Genomic DNA, 13679 nt, shown 5'->3' on the forward strand with positions numbered 1-13679 from the left:
GAAAAACTTGTTAAACCTGTAAAAATGAATCATAGAGAAATTCAAATTCAGACAGAAGAAATTAACAATGAAGTTGTTTCAAGATTGGATCATAAGGTTACAGAAAGAAAGCCTGTTTTCACAGTCACCCTTAATTTATCCAGTAACAGTACAGCAGTTTCCTAATCAAATGACTACACAAAATATTTGGGCTCCAATTGAAATGTTAGATTTACAAAGGTTTAAGGAGGCAATAGTATCTTATGGCATGCATTCCCCATATGTAAAGCAAATGTTAAACTCTTGGTGAACATATAATAGGATTATACCACAGGACTGGCAGGAGCTGGCACAGCTGTTCTGGAACCCAGTCAAAGGCTTCAGTGGATAACTTGGTTCAAGGATGAGGCTAAAAACATAGAAAAACAATGGAGGGATAAAGGAATACAAGTCTGCCAGGATCAGCTTATTGGAGAAGGCCAATATGCTTCAGCACAAACGCAATGTTTATATGATGTCCAAGCCCTAATTTTATGTCGAACGGCAGCCTTGAATGCATGGGACAGAGTTGAGGAACCAGGAAAAAAACCTGAGTCATTTACAAAGGTTATGCAAGGCCCAAAAGAATCTTTCACAGATTTTTTACAAAGACTGGCTTCAGCAGTAAAGAGAATGGTCCCAGATTCAGAAGCTAGTAAGATAATAATTGAATCTTTGGCCTTTGAGAATGCGAATGCAGCATGCAAAAGAATAATCAGGCCATTAAAGGCAAGATCTGCACCTTTGGAAGATTAGATTAGAGACATGATTAATGTTGAGGCTCATGACCATGATGATATGTGGGTAGGAGAAGCAATTTCAAAAGGTTTGAGGAATGTTAGATGTTTTGGATGTGGAAAGCAAGGACATTTGAAAAGGGATTGTAAACAGGTCATTCCTAGAAACAATGTTTCTTCAAGGAACAATGGCAACAGAATGTCCCTTCCTTCTGGAGTATGCAGAAGGTGTGGTAAGGGAAAACACTGGACCAACAAAGGACAGACAGGGTAATCCTTTGCCTCAGTCTTCGGGAAACTCCCAGAGGGGCCTCATGCAGGCCCCCATAGCAAATCCAGTTCAAACCTTTCCTGCAGCTGTAGAGGAAACCCCTGCTCAGAGCCATTAAATAACCAAATGCCTATTGGAATAAATCATGCTGGTCAGGATGATGAAACAGAGAGAATAGAAAATTCAGGAGAAAACATAAAGAAAAATTTTGGCAAACTTCTATTAATGAACAAAGACCAAAATTAACAATAAAAATAAATGGTGTTTTGTTGTCTGGTCTGGTAGACACAGGTGCGGACGTTACCATAATTGCACCAGAATTTTGGCATCCAACTTGGCCTCTTCAGGAGGTAAACGTTCAACTGTTAGGAATTAGGACATTATCTCAGGTGAAACAGAGTGCAAGATGGCTCGAATGTATAGGTCCAGAAGGACAGAGAGGAAAATTAAAACCATATGCTATGAACCTGTGGGGTCGAGACTTGTTACAACAATGGAATACTCAGATTAACATCCCTCCAACCTCAGAAACAAATGATAAACTAGCACATGTTTCTGAAAGAAATATTAGAAGGCATTATTCTGAGTGGTCACCAGCCATCCATATTATACAATAACAGGGCACAACAACTGATGATCTCCCAAAGACACCAACAGCTCTACCTTTAAAATGGTTAATAGACAAGCCTGTATGGGTTCAGCAATGGCCTTTAACAACAGAGAAACTCCAGGCTTTAGAAGAGCTGGTAGAAGAACAGTTAAATGCTCAGCATATTGAAGAATCAACCAGCCCTTGGAATTCTCCTGTATTTGTTATTAAAAAGAAATCTGGTAAATGGAGAATGGTAACAGACCTTAGAGCAATTAACAAAGTAATTCAGCCAATGGGCTCTCTACAATCTGGAATTCCTTTGCCTACTCTGTTACCAAAAGGATGGTCTCTCATAGTTATTGATTTAAAAGACTGTTTCTTCTCAATACCCTTACAAGAAAAAGACAGAGAAAGATTTGCTTTCACAGTGCCTACTTACAATAATTCTCAACTGGTTAAAAGATTTCAATGGAGGGTCCTCCCACAGGGAATGTTGAATAGCCCAACTATGTGGCAATATTTTGTACAACAGCCATTGGAAGTGATACGTAAAAAATTTCCTAAATCTATAATTTATCATTATATGGATATTTTACTAGCTGACTCAAATGCAGATACTTTAGAAAGAATGTTTGAAGAAGTAAAGAAAATTTTGCCTTGCTGGGGATTACAAATTGCTCCTGAAAAGATACAAAGAGGAGATTCTATTAATTATTTAGAATATAAAATAGAGCTACAAAAAAATTAGACCCCAAAAGGTGCAAATTAGGAGAGATAGACTACAGACTCTTAATGACTTTCAAAGATTATTTGGAGATATTTCTCATCTACAAAGTATTGTTGAGGTAAAAAATGATGAACTAAATAATTTGTTCAAAACCTTAGAAGGTGACAAGGACTTAAACAGTCCAAGAGAATTATCACCTGAAGCTGAGAAAGAATTGGCCTTGGTAGAAAAGAAAGTACATGAAGGGCAGGTGGATCGTATTGATCCAAAGCTGGATTGCATTTTGGTTATTTTACCTTCTAGGCATTCTCCTACTGGAATATTAATGCAGAGGGAAGATGTTATATTGGAATGGATATTTTTTATCAAATAAACCAAATAAAAAATTAAAACTTATGTGGAAAAAATCTCTGACTTGATTTGGAAAATACTAGTGGTCAAAATCTGAGAGATCACTTTGGATCATTATTTCTCAAAAATGAATATAAAAACTACACAAAACGGACTCCTATTCAAGACCAGACAGAAGTGGGTCTACTGTAAACTGGTAGAGAACTTCTTGATTAATCTCTAAGAAAAGTAGTGTTTCCTAGCATTCCATTCTCCCCCTGGAGGAACAACTAACAACTACCATGTTTTTAAATGCTGTGAAATCTGGCAGTATTTATTGAAAATTTTTTTAATTTTATAATTTAATTTAATTTTACATATCGGCCATGGATTCCCCTGTCCTCCCCCCTTCCGCCTCCCCAACCCCCCCCCCCCCCCCCGCCTTCTCCCCAGCCCACTCCCCATTCTTATCTCCTCCAGGGCAAAGACTCCCCTGGGGATTCAGCTCAACCTGGTAGATTCAGTCTAGGCAGGTCCAGTCCCTTCCTCCCAGGCTGAGCGAAGTGTCCCTGCATAAACCCCAGGTTCCAAACATTGGCTACTGTTCTTATCTCTGTGCTTTTAACTCTTTATTTGGCTCTGTTTCTTATTTAATAAGAACGTTTGGAATTTCATCTACATTTGGTGCCTAACATGGGGCAAGAATTCATTAAAAAACCATTGGTAGTTATGCCCCAGCTTGGCCCCTGCTCGATCTCAGCTCGGCCCTGGCTTGGCCCTGACTCGGCCCCGGCTCAGCCAGAGTTTACAGGCCCCAGGCCCAGCCAGAGCTACCAGTTCGTCTGCACGTGGTCACAGCTGCACACAGCTGCGGCTGGAGCTGCTTGCAGCCAAATTGCCAACTCTTGTGGTCAGAGCTTAAGGAAGCCTGAGCTCAAGCCTAATTGGCTCAAACGGAAGCACGTGGCTGGATTTCAGCTTTTAGCCAGAACGTGTGGCTACACTTTCACTTTCACTTTCTCTCTCTCTCTCTCTCTCTCTCTCTCTCTCTCTCTCTCTCTCTCTCTCTCTCTGCCTCTGCGCAACCATGCTAGGTAGCTGTTTTGAAATTCCCTCAGATTTCTATTGTTCTACACAGACTTGATAAGTCAATTAAGGTATCAGATATTTTAAAGAGAAAAACTACTTAAAAGAGAAAATTTTTTCCACATTAAAAAAATGGGCATTATCTGTACAGTAGAAGAAAACTGGTCTTTGTTTGATAAAACTTTAGGCAGTCTGAAAATGGAACAATTATATGAGAGGATTAATGTTGATGGGATGTACATTACACCAATTATGCATAATATTACTTTACTTATCCTTATTTTACAATTTAAAAAGATAGTCAATTTAAGTGCCAGGATAAAAGCTTTAGAAAAACCTGTTAAAATGAATTATAGAGAAAATCAGACTCAGACAGAAGAATTTAAGGGTGAAATTATTTCAGGATTAGATTATATGGTTACAGAAAGAAAGCCTGTTTTCAAACAATCAAACTTAATTTATCCAGTAACTGTATAGCAGTTACCTGGTCAAGTGAATGTACAAACTAACTGGACTCCAATTGAAATGTTAAAAGAAGGTTTAAGGAGGCAATAGTATCTTATAGCATGCATTCCCCATTTGTAAAGCAAATGTTAAACTCGTCAGGGTTTGGATTAGGGTTAGGGTTATGTCCTGGTCAACTTGTAAAAGGATTATCCCTCAGGCCTGGAAAGAGCTGGTAAATGCTGTCCGGGAACCCGGAGCACAGCTGCAGTGGCACATGTATTACGGGGATGAGGCTAAAACCACAGAAAGTCAATGGAGGGCCAGAGGTATGGAAATCTCCCAGGATCAGCTTTTTTAATTTTAGACAAAAATGGGGAAATGTGGTGATATTATGTTCTCCAAAATATTGTGTACCATAATAAACTTATCTGGGATCAGAGAACAGAACAGCCGCTAGATACAGAGGCCAGAAAATGGTGGCACACACTTTAATCCTAGCATTCCAAAGGCAGAGATCCATCTGGATCTCTGTGAGTTCAAAGCCACACTGGAAACAGCCAGGCATGGTGACATATGCCTTTAATCCCAGGAAGTGATAGCAGGAAGAAGAAAGGTATATAAGGCATGAGGACCAGGAACTAGAGCCTGGTTAAGCTTTTAGGCTTTTGAGCAGCAGTTCAGCTGAGATCCATCCGGATGAGGATTCAGAGGCTTCCAGTCCAATTCCTCCAGGATCAACTGAGGAATTGGAGAGGTGAGGTGGCTGTGGCTGGTTCTGTTTCTCTGATCTTTCAGCATTCACCCCAATACCTGGCTTCAGGTTTGACTTTATTAATAAGACCTTTTAAGATTCATGCTACATCCAAGTGTGATACAATGGCACCTACAGAAGGATGCAGAGTCAGAATCTGTAGTAGAAAGACACAGACACAACCCATAGCAGCCTGAATGCCAAGAACTACTGGGGCGCCAAGTGCAGTTTAGGGGTCTCTGAGAAAGATGAGGATGTCAATCTGATGATGGAGGCTGAGGCTGTAGCTGAAGGCTACAAATTCTTCTGCCTTTTCTCTTTGTCTCACCTTCTGCTACTGATGACTCCCCTCCCCTACAAACTATAGTGCCAAAGCTATTATTCATGGACTATTCAGTCTTACAATTGAAACTGATAATTATACATATATTGAAAGGATGAACACATGACATCCTTGAAATCAGTTGATGATTTGGGCTTCAGCTGAAAAGGAGCATGACAAAGTTTATGAAGGAATACAGAACTGGATTAATATTCAGGCTACAGCTGCTTGTATGGGAAACGGTGGTTATAAGGAGGAGGAGGAAGAGGAAGAAGAGGAAGAAGAAGAAGGAGAAGAAGAAGAAGAAGAAGAAGAAGAAGAGGAAGAGGAAGAGGAAGAGGAAGAGGAAGAGGAAGAGGAAGAGGAAGAAGAAGAAGAAGAAGAAGAAGAAGAAGAAGAAGAAGAAGAAGAAGAAGAAGAAGAGAAGAAGAAGAAATATTTGCAAGAATATTTGGTTGTCCAGATTCTCTCATGCCTTTATAAAGGAAATGGCTTAGATTAGTCTCTCAGGAAAATACACTCCTTTTCTCATCATTGCAATTATAATTACATGATAGGGAAACATTAATAGCTGTGTAGATTATGTGCTAAATAAATACACCAACTTTTTAAATAAAAGCAACAGCAAAAGTGATGGAAAATTAAACAGTGTCTCAAGATAACTCCAATGGCAACGATATTAAAACAGAAACTGAAGTTAATTTGGATAAAGGAAAAAGACACAAGAACAATAACAAAAAAGTAAAGAAATGAAACAAAGGAAACATAAGAACCACTGACGGAAAGGGATTATGCATTTCACAGAATTAACCAGACACTGATAAAAAGAGGACCTGGGGAAATACAAGCATGGCTTTCAGAAGAGTACAATAATTTTAGGGAGGGTGAGAGAAAATATGGAGAAGGATGAGCAAAATATTATCACATAAGTTCAACAAATGAATGAGTATCATGCTAATAGACAGATGGAAAACTATGAAGAAATAAAACTGATTTGTTCAGACACTACAGACTAAATTTACAAGAGCTGGATAAAAAAGGACAGTTAAATTAAATGTTTAATCTGGTTACTTATGTATCTTAAAGTTTTTATTTAAAATATTATTTTGTAGGACTGGAGAGATAGTTCAGGAGTTAAGAACACTTGCTGCTCTTTCAGAAGACCAAGGTTTGGTTCCCATTACCCACATGGTTTACAACTGCATATAACTCTAGTTTCAGGACATCCAATGCCCTCTTCTGTTATCACAGGCACAGTATGCACATGGTACAAACATATACACAGGCATATATATAATATAAATAAATAAATCTTAAAACCAATAAAGTATTATTTTTCTCTAACACTTTAATTACTAAGGGTTTATGCTGTTAAAGTAAAATTGTAAGTCATCACTGTATTCTACAAGAGACATTATTTTGAGTTTTTAAAAACTTTAACAAAAATAGCTTAGATTAAACTTCAAATTCACAATAGGATTTTTTTTTTGTTTTGTTTTTGTTTTTTCGAGACAGGGTTTCTCTGTGTAGCTTTGTGCCTTTCCTGGATCTCGCTCCATAGACCAGGCTGTCCTTGAACTCACAAAGATCCACCTGCCTCTGCCTCCTGAGTGCTGGGATTAAAGGCATGCACCACCACCGCCTGGAAGGATTTTTTTAGATAAGATCTTGTTAGTGATCTTCCTGCCTCAGCCTCTTGAATACTTGAATTAAAAGCATGTCTCACCGTATTTTGTTTCATATTAGGACTTGGAGCATAAAGAATCAAAGCTATATTATTAGCCATTGATTTCTATGTTTATTTTTTAAATATAGTATTGAAAGGATAAGTTTTATAATATATAAATTATGTCCATATATATATATATATATATATATATATATATATATATATACTAATTAATTTATTATTTACAAGTGAAGTTTCACTATGCCAAGACTGGTCCCAAATTCCTGAGTTCAAATGATCCTTCCACATGATACTCTTATATTCCATTAAGCCCAAATAAATCCTGTTATTGTAAAAAATTGTTAAATCATACTTATATGTTTTGAGGGGTATGATGTGATGTTTTCATACATGTATACTTCTAGTCCTTTAATTATAGGACTAAAACAAGCTATTTAACACACCTACTACCTTGTACAGTTATCCTGCTTTATTTGTCCTCCAAAACACATGTATTAAAAGCTTGGTCTCCAACCTATATCAGTACTGAGAGGGTATAGAATCTTCAAAAAGAGGGGCCTAGTAGGAGGAAGTTAGATTATTGCAGCAGGCCCTTGAAGAGTACTGAAACTCTGGCTTCCTTTTCCCCTCTTTTACTTCCTGGATTTTATGGAGTAAATAGCTCTGTTCCCCCATATGTCTCACCAAATTTTGTTTATAGTGACTTTTAACACAAAGACTCAAAGCTATTTTATTAGCTGTCCATTTCTATGTTTCTTTCTTAAATAAGTGTTTAAGAAAACATGATGCTCTGCCCCAATACAAGCCCCAAAGTGATGGAACCAAGCAATTGTGATCTTAAACTCTTAAAACAAAACCCAAAATATACCTCTCCACCATACAAGTTTTTTGATCTTAGGTTTTTGTCACAGCCATGTGAAGTTTTACAACACATTGCTATTAATATAGTCACCACATTGCACGAGGTTTCCATATATTTAATTCTACAGTATAACTGAAATTTTGGTTGTCTTCCCTGTCCCCATTAACCATCCCTGGTAACTCAGCCTCTGTCAATCACCATCTTTTAATACTCTATACATAAATGAGATGACACATTATTTATTTTACTGTGCCTGATTTATTTAACTTAGCATATCCTTTACATTGACCAGTATTGTTCTAAATGATACAATTTCATTATGTTTTAAGATTAAACACATATAGATATCACACTTTGTGGTGATATTTTTTTGTACCCTAATAAAATTGGCCTGAAGATCAGAGAACAGAACAAGCTACTAAATTTAACATAGAAGCCAGACAGTGGGGGCACACACCTTTAATCCTAGCACTTGGAAGGCAGAGTCCGTCTGGATCTCTGTGAGCTCAAAGCCACCCTGGACTATATGAAATTGACTCAGTCTAGGAGAGAAAAGAGAGCTAGGCAGTGGTGGCATATACCTTTAATCCCAGTACTTGGGAATCACATGCCTATAATCCCAGCACTAGGAAGGAAGTAATATGGCTGGGCGGAAAAGGGTACATAAGGTGTGAGGAGACAGGAAGTAAGCACTTCCTCTCTTTCAACTGAGAGCTCTTTTGGCTGAGGACTCAGACATTCAGTGAGAGGATTCGTGGAGTTGGCAAGGTGAAGCATGGCAGTGGTTTGTTCCTTTGTTTCTCTGATCATTCAGCATTTACCTCAATATCTGACTCTGGGTTTTTTTATTAAGACCGTTTAGGAATTTGTGCAACTTCGGGCACCCAACATGGAATTCGTGCAACAACACTTTCTCTGTGTGTGTGGTTGTATGTCTGTCTCTCTGCTAGTTTGTTTTGAGAGAGGGTCTCACTTCGTAGCCCAAGCTGGATTTGACCTCCCTATACAGATCAGTTTAGCCTTGAACTTATGATTCCTCTGCCTCAGCCTCCAGGGTGCTAGAGTTATAAAAGTTTACAACTACACCTGGCCCATACATTGATCCTGTACACCAAGACAGGAGACATGTCTCAGTGTTGTGGGATATTTGTACACTGAGTGAAGATGTATTTGCTGTGACTGGTGTAATAAAAAGTTGAATGGCCAATAGCTAGACTGGAATATAAGCAGGATTTCTGGGAAAAGAAAAGAAGAACAGGAATCTAGGTGTGCAGGAGACACAAAGAGGAAACACGATGTGCAAGATGGAAGAGAGGTAACACCACGTGATAGAGTGTAGATTAAATATAAATGGGTTAATTTAAGTTATAAGCTAGTTAGGAACAACCTAAGCTATAGGTCAAGCTTTCATTAGGTATTTCATAATTAATTTCATAATTAATAAGAAGTCTCTGTGTCATTGTTTGGGAGCTGGAGGTCTCCTAAAGAAAAGTTAAATTACAATGAGGGGCTCAAATGTCCACAGAGGGCCTGAGAAAGCAGTCTCTTGGGTGGGCTCAGCGTACAGAGGCATGGCTCTTTTAAAGATGTCCCGCTGTACAGCTGAGCACTTGAGCAGCCAATAATGGGTACAAACTCCTGCTTTGGGTAGATACAACAAATTCCCAGAGATGGGTGAATAAATGCAGCTAGGCTGTCATGGAACCAAGGGAGGCAGAGCAAGCTGCCAGTGAGTCACATGCTAAGTACAGCCATGTGGCTATAGCCTAGCACTTTAAGATTTGGTTTACATAGTCATTGGAGGCTGCAGATGAGGGGGAAAAATCCAGGTCCAGGTTAACAAAACCTCTTAACAGATTACAGTGTGTTTAAAAATGTACTTAGATGCTAAATAAAGAAAAAGAAAATGGGTATAGACAGTCATTTAAAAAATAGTTTAAAAATAATAAAGTCTTTAAAGAAAGAGTAAAGTAATATTTAAAAAAAATAAGCCATGTAGGATGGGAAATACAGAGGACATCTGGATCCTGCTGTGGGATGGTCTGTATGTCAAATGTGTTGCTCTGATTGGTCAATAAATAAAACACTGATTGGCCAGCCAGTGGCCAGGCAGGAAGTATAGGCAGGACTAACAGAGAGGAGAATTGAGAGAACAGGAAGGTGGAGAGAGACACTGCCAGCCGCTGCCATGACATGCAGCATGTGAAGATGCCAGTAAGCCACGAGCCAAGTGGCAAGGTATAGATTTATAGAAATGGATTAATTTAAGATGTAAGTACTACATAGCTAGAAGCCTGAGCCATTAGGCCAGACAGTTTAAATAATATAAGTGTCTGTGTGTTTATTTATAAGTGGGCTGTCGGACTGCCAGGGCTTGGCAGCACCCAGAGAGAAAACTCTCCATCTACAGGATCCTGTATGGTACTTTGCTGACTTTGAATTTTTTAAATGCTAATGTACAAAAAAAAATGCTGTTGAGATACATGGAATATAGAAACTGCTAAATTAAATGAACCTATATATTTTTGGGGAGAAGTTATGCCTTTGTTTGTACAGGAAACAAAAAGCTATGGTTCTCTTCAAAATTAATGAAGATCATATTTGCTTGGGGGAGACCTACTGATAATCTTGGCTACAGATGAAAGGAAGAAAGAAAGAAAGAAAGAAAGAAAGAAAGAAAGAAAGAAAGAAAGAAAGAAAGAAAGAAAGAAAGAAAGAAGAAAGAGAAGGAAAGGAAGGAAGGAAGGAAGGAAGGAAGGAAGGAAGGAAGGAAGGAAGGAAGGAAGGAAGGAAGGGAAAGGGAGAAAGAAAGACTATATAGAATGGGTGACGTATATACTGATCCCTCTACATGGAACAGCTCTGAGACTGGATGAAACATGATAAATCTTGTTGGCTACAGAGTCTTCATGACTTATTACTACATGCCATCTTTTCATGTGGCATGGATAGAGGTTTGGTTATACAGCCCAAATGGACGTATATAGTTGAAATATGCCTTTTATCTGCTCAAACACAGAACAAAAAATCATCTTTAGCTGACTTGTGCACACTGCACATTCCATACTTGTGTTAATACAAGTATATATGCTATCTTTATAAGTTTCCATGTTTTCGGAAAAAAAATGATCAGACACCAATAAAGACAAGTAACAAGTACACACACACACACACACACACACACACACACACACACACACACACCATGAACCCAACATGCTCCACCATGCCCAGTGATTGTTGTTAACTACAGTCATCATACTATACTGTAAATCTCTCTGAACTTAATCCTCTTAGCCATCAGAGTTTCATACTTGGAAGGAAGAAAATCTATGGGACATTTTGGGTCATCACTGCTACTGAGGAGATATAACTGACATTTAATGGACTGAAATCAGAAGTGCTAAGTCTCTTGTACCTTGTGATTTAGGCTCAGACAGTGAGGAATTTGCTCATCCCAAAGTACAACTGACACTGTTGAAAGTCACTCTCTTGGGGAGAACATATTTGTCCTCCATCATTCTTTGTATTAAATTACTAATCATTTTTAGTCATTTGCACTTACCCAACGTAAATATATTTAAAAAATAAATGTGAGAATTGTTCTGAGCTTCCCCCAACAGATGAGCTAACTAAAATTACTGAGCTTTTTTATTCATTAAAACCCCTCTTACACTCTGCAACAACAGAAATGAAGAAACAAAGAGGCTCAATGCACAAACTTTATTCTAAAGCCCTCAGCATTATACTTTAAGAAAACATAATAGTTAATTTGTAGGAAAATTTATATTAATGTTTAACTATCTAAAATTTTTTCAAAAAATGTTTTCTATCAACCTCATTGTTTTGATAGAAAGCAAGCAATAAGATATAGAAAAGTATTAGCCACACAGAACTGGACTTCGTGATCATATTAAAATCTACATAAAGTTCATTTTCTTCTAATGGCCATGCTCTTCAATCTTGATTCAAATTAAACATTGCAAAAACAAATTTTCTTTTAGCAGCCACAAGCAATGAGCATGTAAAATACTGGCTATGTTAACTCTTGATGTATTAGAAGCAAATTTTCTTTTTTTTTGGGGGGGGGGTGAGACAGGGTTTCTCTGTGTAGCTTTGCACCTTTCCTGGAACTCACTTTGTAGACCAAGCCAGCCTCGAACTCACAGAGAACCGCCTGCCTCTGCCTCCTGAGTGCTGGGATTAAAGGCGTGCGCCACCGCCGCCCGGCAGAAGCAAATTTTCTAACAAAGTAACTTCATGGACTCTCTAGCCTCCTATTTATTTATGCTATTTTTCAGCCACTATTTCTGTGCTAGCAGAATTATGTTTTCTATAAAAATAAGTCATTTACAGAGTGTTAGCAATTCTTAATTACTAGTTATACACAAAGAACCATGGGGGGATGAGACTGAGATTGAAGATCAAGCCTCAAATTGAATCACCTAATAAGTTTATTAAACCAGATTCCTGGCTCTGTAAATCTACTTGAGCCAAATATATAGTGTGAATAACCCTTGAGGCAAAGGTGATGCTGCCATTAAGCAGACAGCATTTCCATTGCATTTGATTAAGGTGTATTGGGAAGGCAAAGTTCTAAATTAAGAAAACCACAGCATGGTTAGATGTTGAAGACACAGATTCTTCACAGGACTTTTGCTGGGAAGATATTAAAATTTTAAGGACTCATTTATGTTGGAACACTTTGTTTTCATATTTACATTTGTTTTGTATTTATAAACATATGGAATCTTGGCTACTTTCTATTTAGGAAGTCCTTTGTGTCTTTAAAGCTAAGAATGTTCCTAGGGAATGCAATCATTAACCTAAAAGCTGTATTTTCTGTCATTTTACTTGTATATAATATTTTGAATTCTTTTATCATTCAGAAATATAAGAATAATTTTTCTTTTCATAGACCACACTGAAATCTACTTAGTAAGTTGAAAAATCTCCTTTCTTATGATGCTGCAGATTGAATTCAGGACCCAGTACTTGCAAGTTCTCTACTACTGAGCTATTCCCAATTCATTTCTCAAGTGATGCAAATGAGAAACTTCTTTTCAACATTCCTTCTGTCATGTCTTTCTAAAATATCACACTTCTAAATTTCCTAGCTGAAGAATCAATATGTGAAAAAATTAATTAGGAAGAAAAATCTGAGAACCAGAAGTCCTATAGCACACTGCATACCATCAACATGGAATTCATTCTTGTAGATTTAAATGAAGCTCTTACCTGCATGAGCTGCTGCTTCAGTTTCTGAATTTCTGAAATGTTCAGTTCACTGAATAAATCAGACACGGGGTGTAGGGATTCTCCTTTCCTTGATGTGGGAGTACGATAGTCTCCATTCAGTTTCCCAAGAGGCCCATGGATATGCCCATTCATCTTGTCATCATTGTTTGGCTCACTCCCATCCTCAGCAAACTTTAGCCCATCTACTGAGATGCTGATGTGGTTATCACTAAGGTTGATGTACTGGGACAGCTCCTTCCTCAGGTTGTTTTTTTGTTCTCTTTCATTTTTTAGTGTCTCAAGGGCTTCTTCCAACTGATGCTCTGCAATCTCTTTCAGTCGAATGGCATCTTCCAGCTGGCTGTTCAGTAGCACTGTTTCTTCTTCAAATCGCTTAATTTCATGCTTTAAGCCTTCATATTCAACCTAAATTAAGTTAAAGAAGATTCATAAAACTAAAATTTGGGCCTTACAAAAATTTCCATTAAACACTCTAATGAACTTAATCATTTAAGTATAAACAGTCTACAAAATAAATAATAAAAAGTACATACTATATTCTTATGGTATACAAAAGTTACACAGATATAAACACATACACTCATACA

At 37.7% G+C, this 13679-nt stretch overlaps 1 protein-coding gene across 7 annotated transcripts in view; it reads right to left on the reverse strand.

Moving 5' to 3' along the window:
• Bicd1 (BICD cargo adaptor 1) overlaps nt 1-13679 on the reverse strand; it is a 188755-nt gene that overhangs the window by 45371 nt on the left and 129705 nt on the right. For all 7 annotated transcript variants that reach the window (XM_028892395.2, XM_037203957.1, XM_028892392.2 and 4 more), the window contains exon 4: nt 13072-13497. In XM_028892395.2, the coding sequence (XP_028748228.1) occupies nt 13072-13497 (426 nt within the window). The remainder of the gene's footprint in view (nt 1-13071; nt 13498-13679) is intronic.

The sequence above is a fragment of the Peromyscus leucopus genome, chromosome 3 (genome assembly GCF_004664715.2).
Source record: "Peromyscus leucopus breed LL Stock chromosome 3, UCI_PerLeu_2.1, whole genome shotgun sequence".
In the NCBI taxonomy this organism is placed as follows: Eukaryota; Metazoa; Chordata; class Mammalia; order Rodentia; family Cricetidae; genus Peromyscus; species Peromyscus leucopus.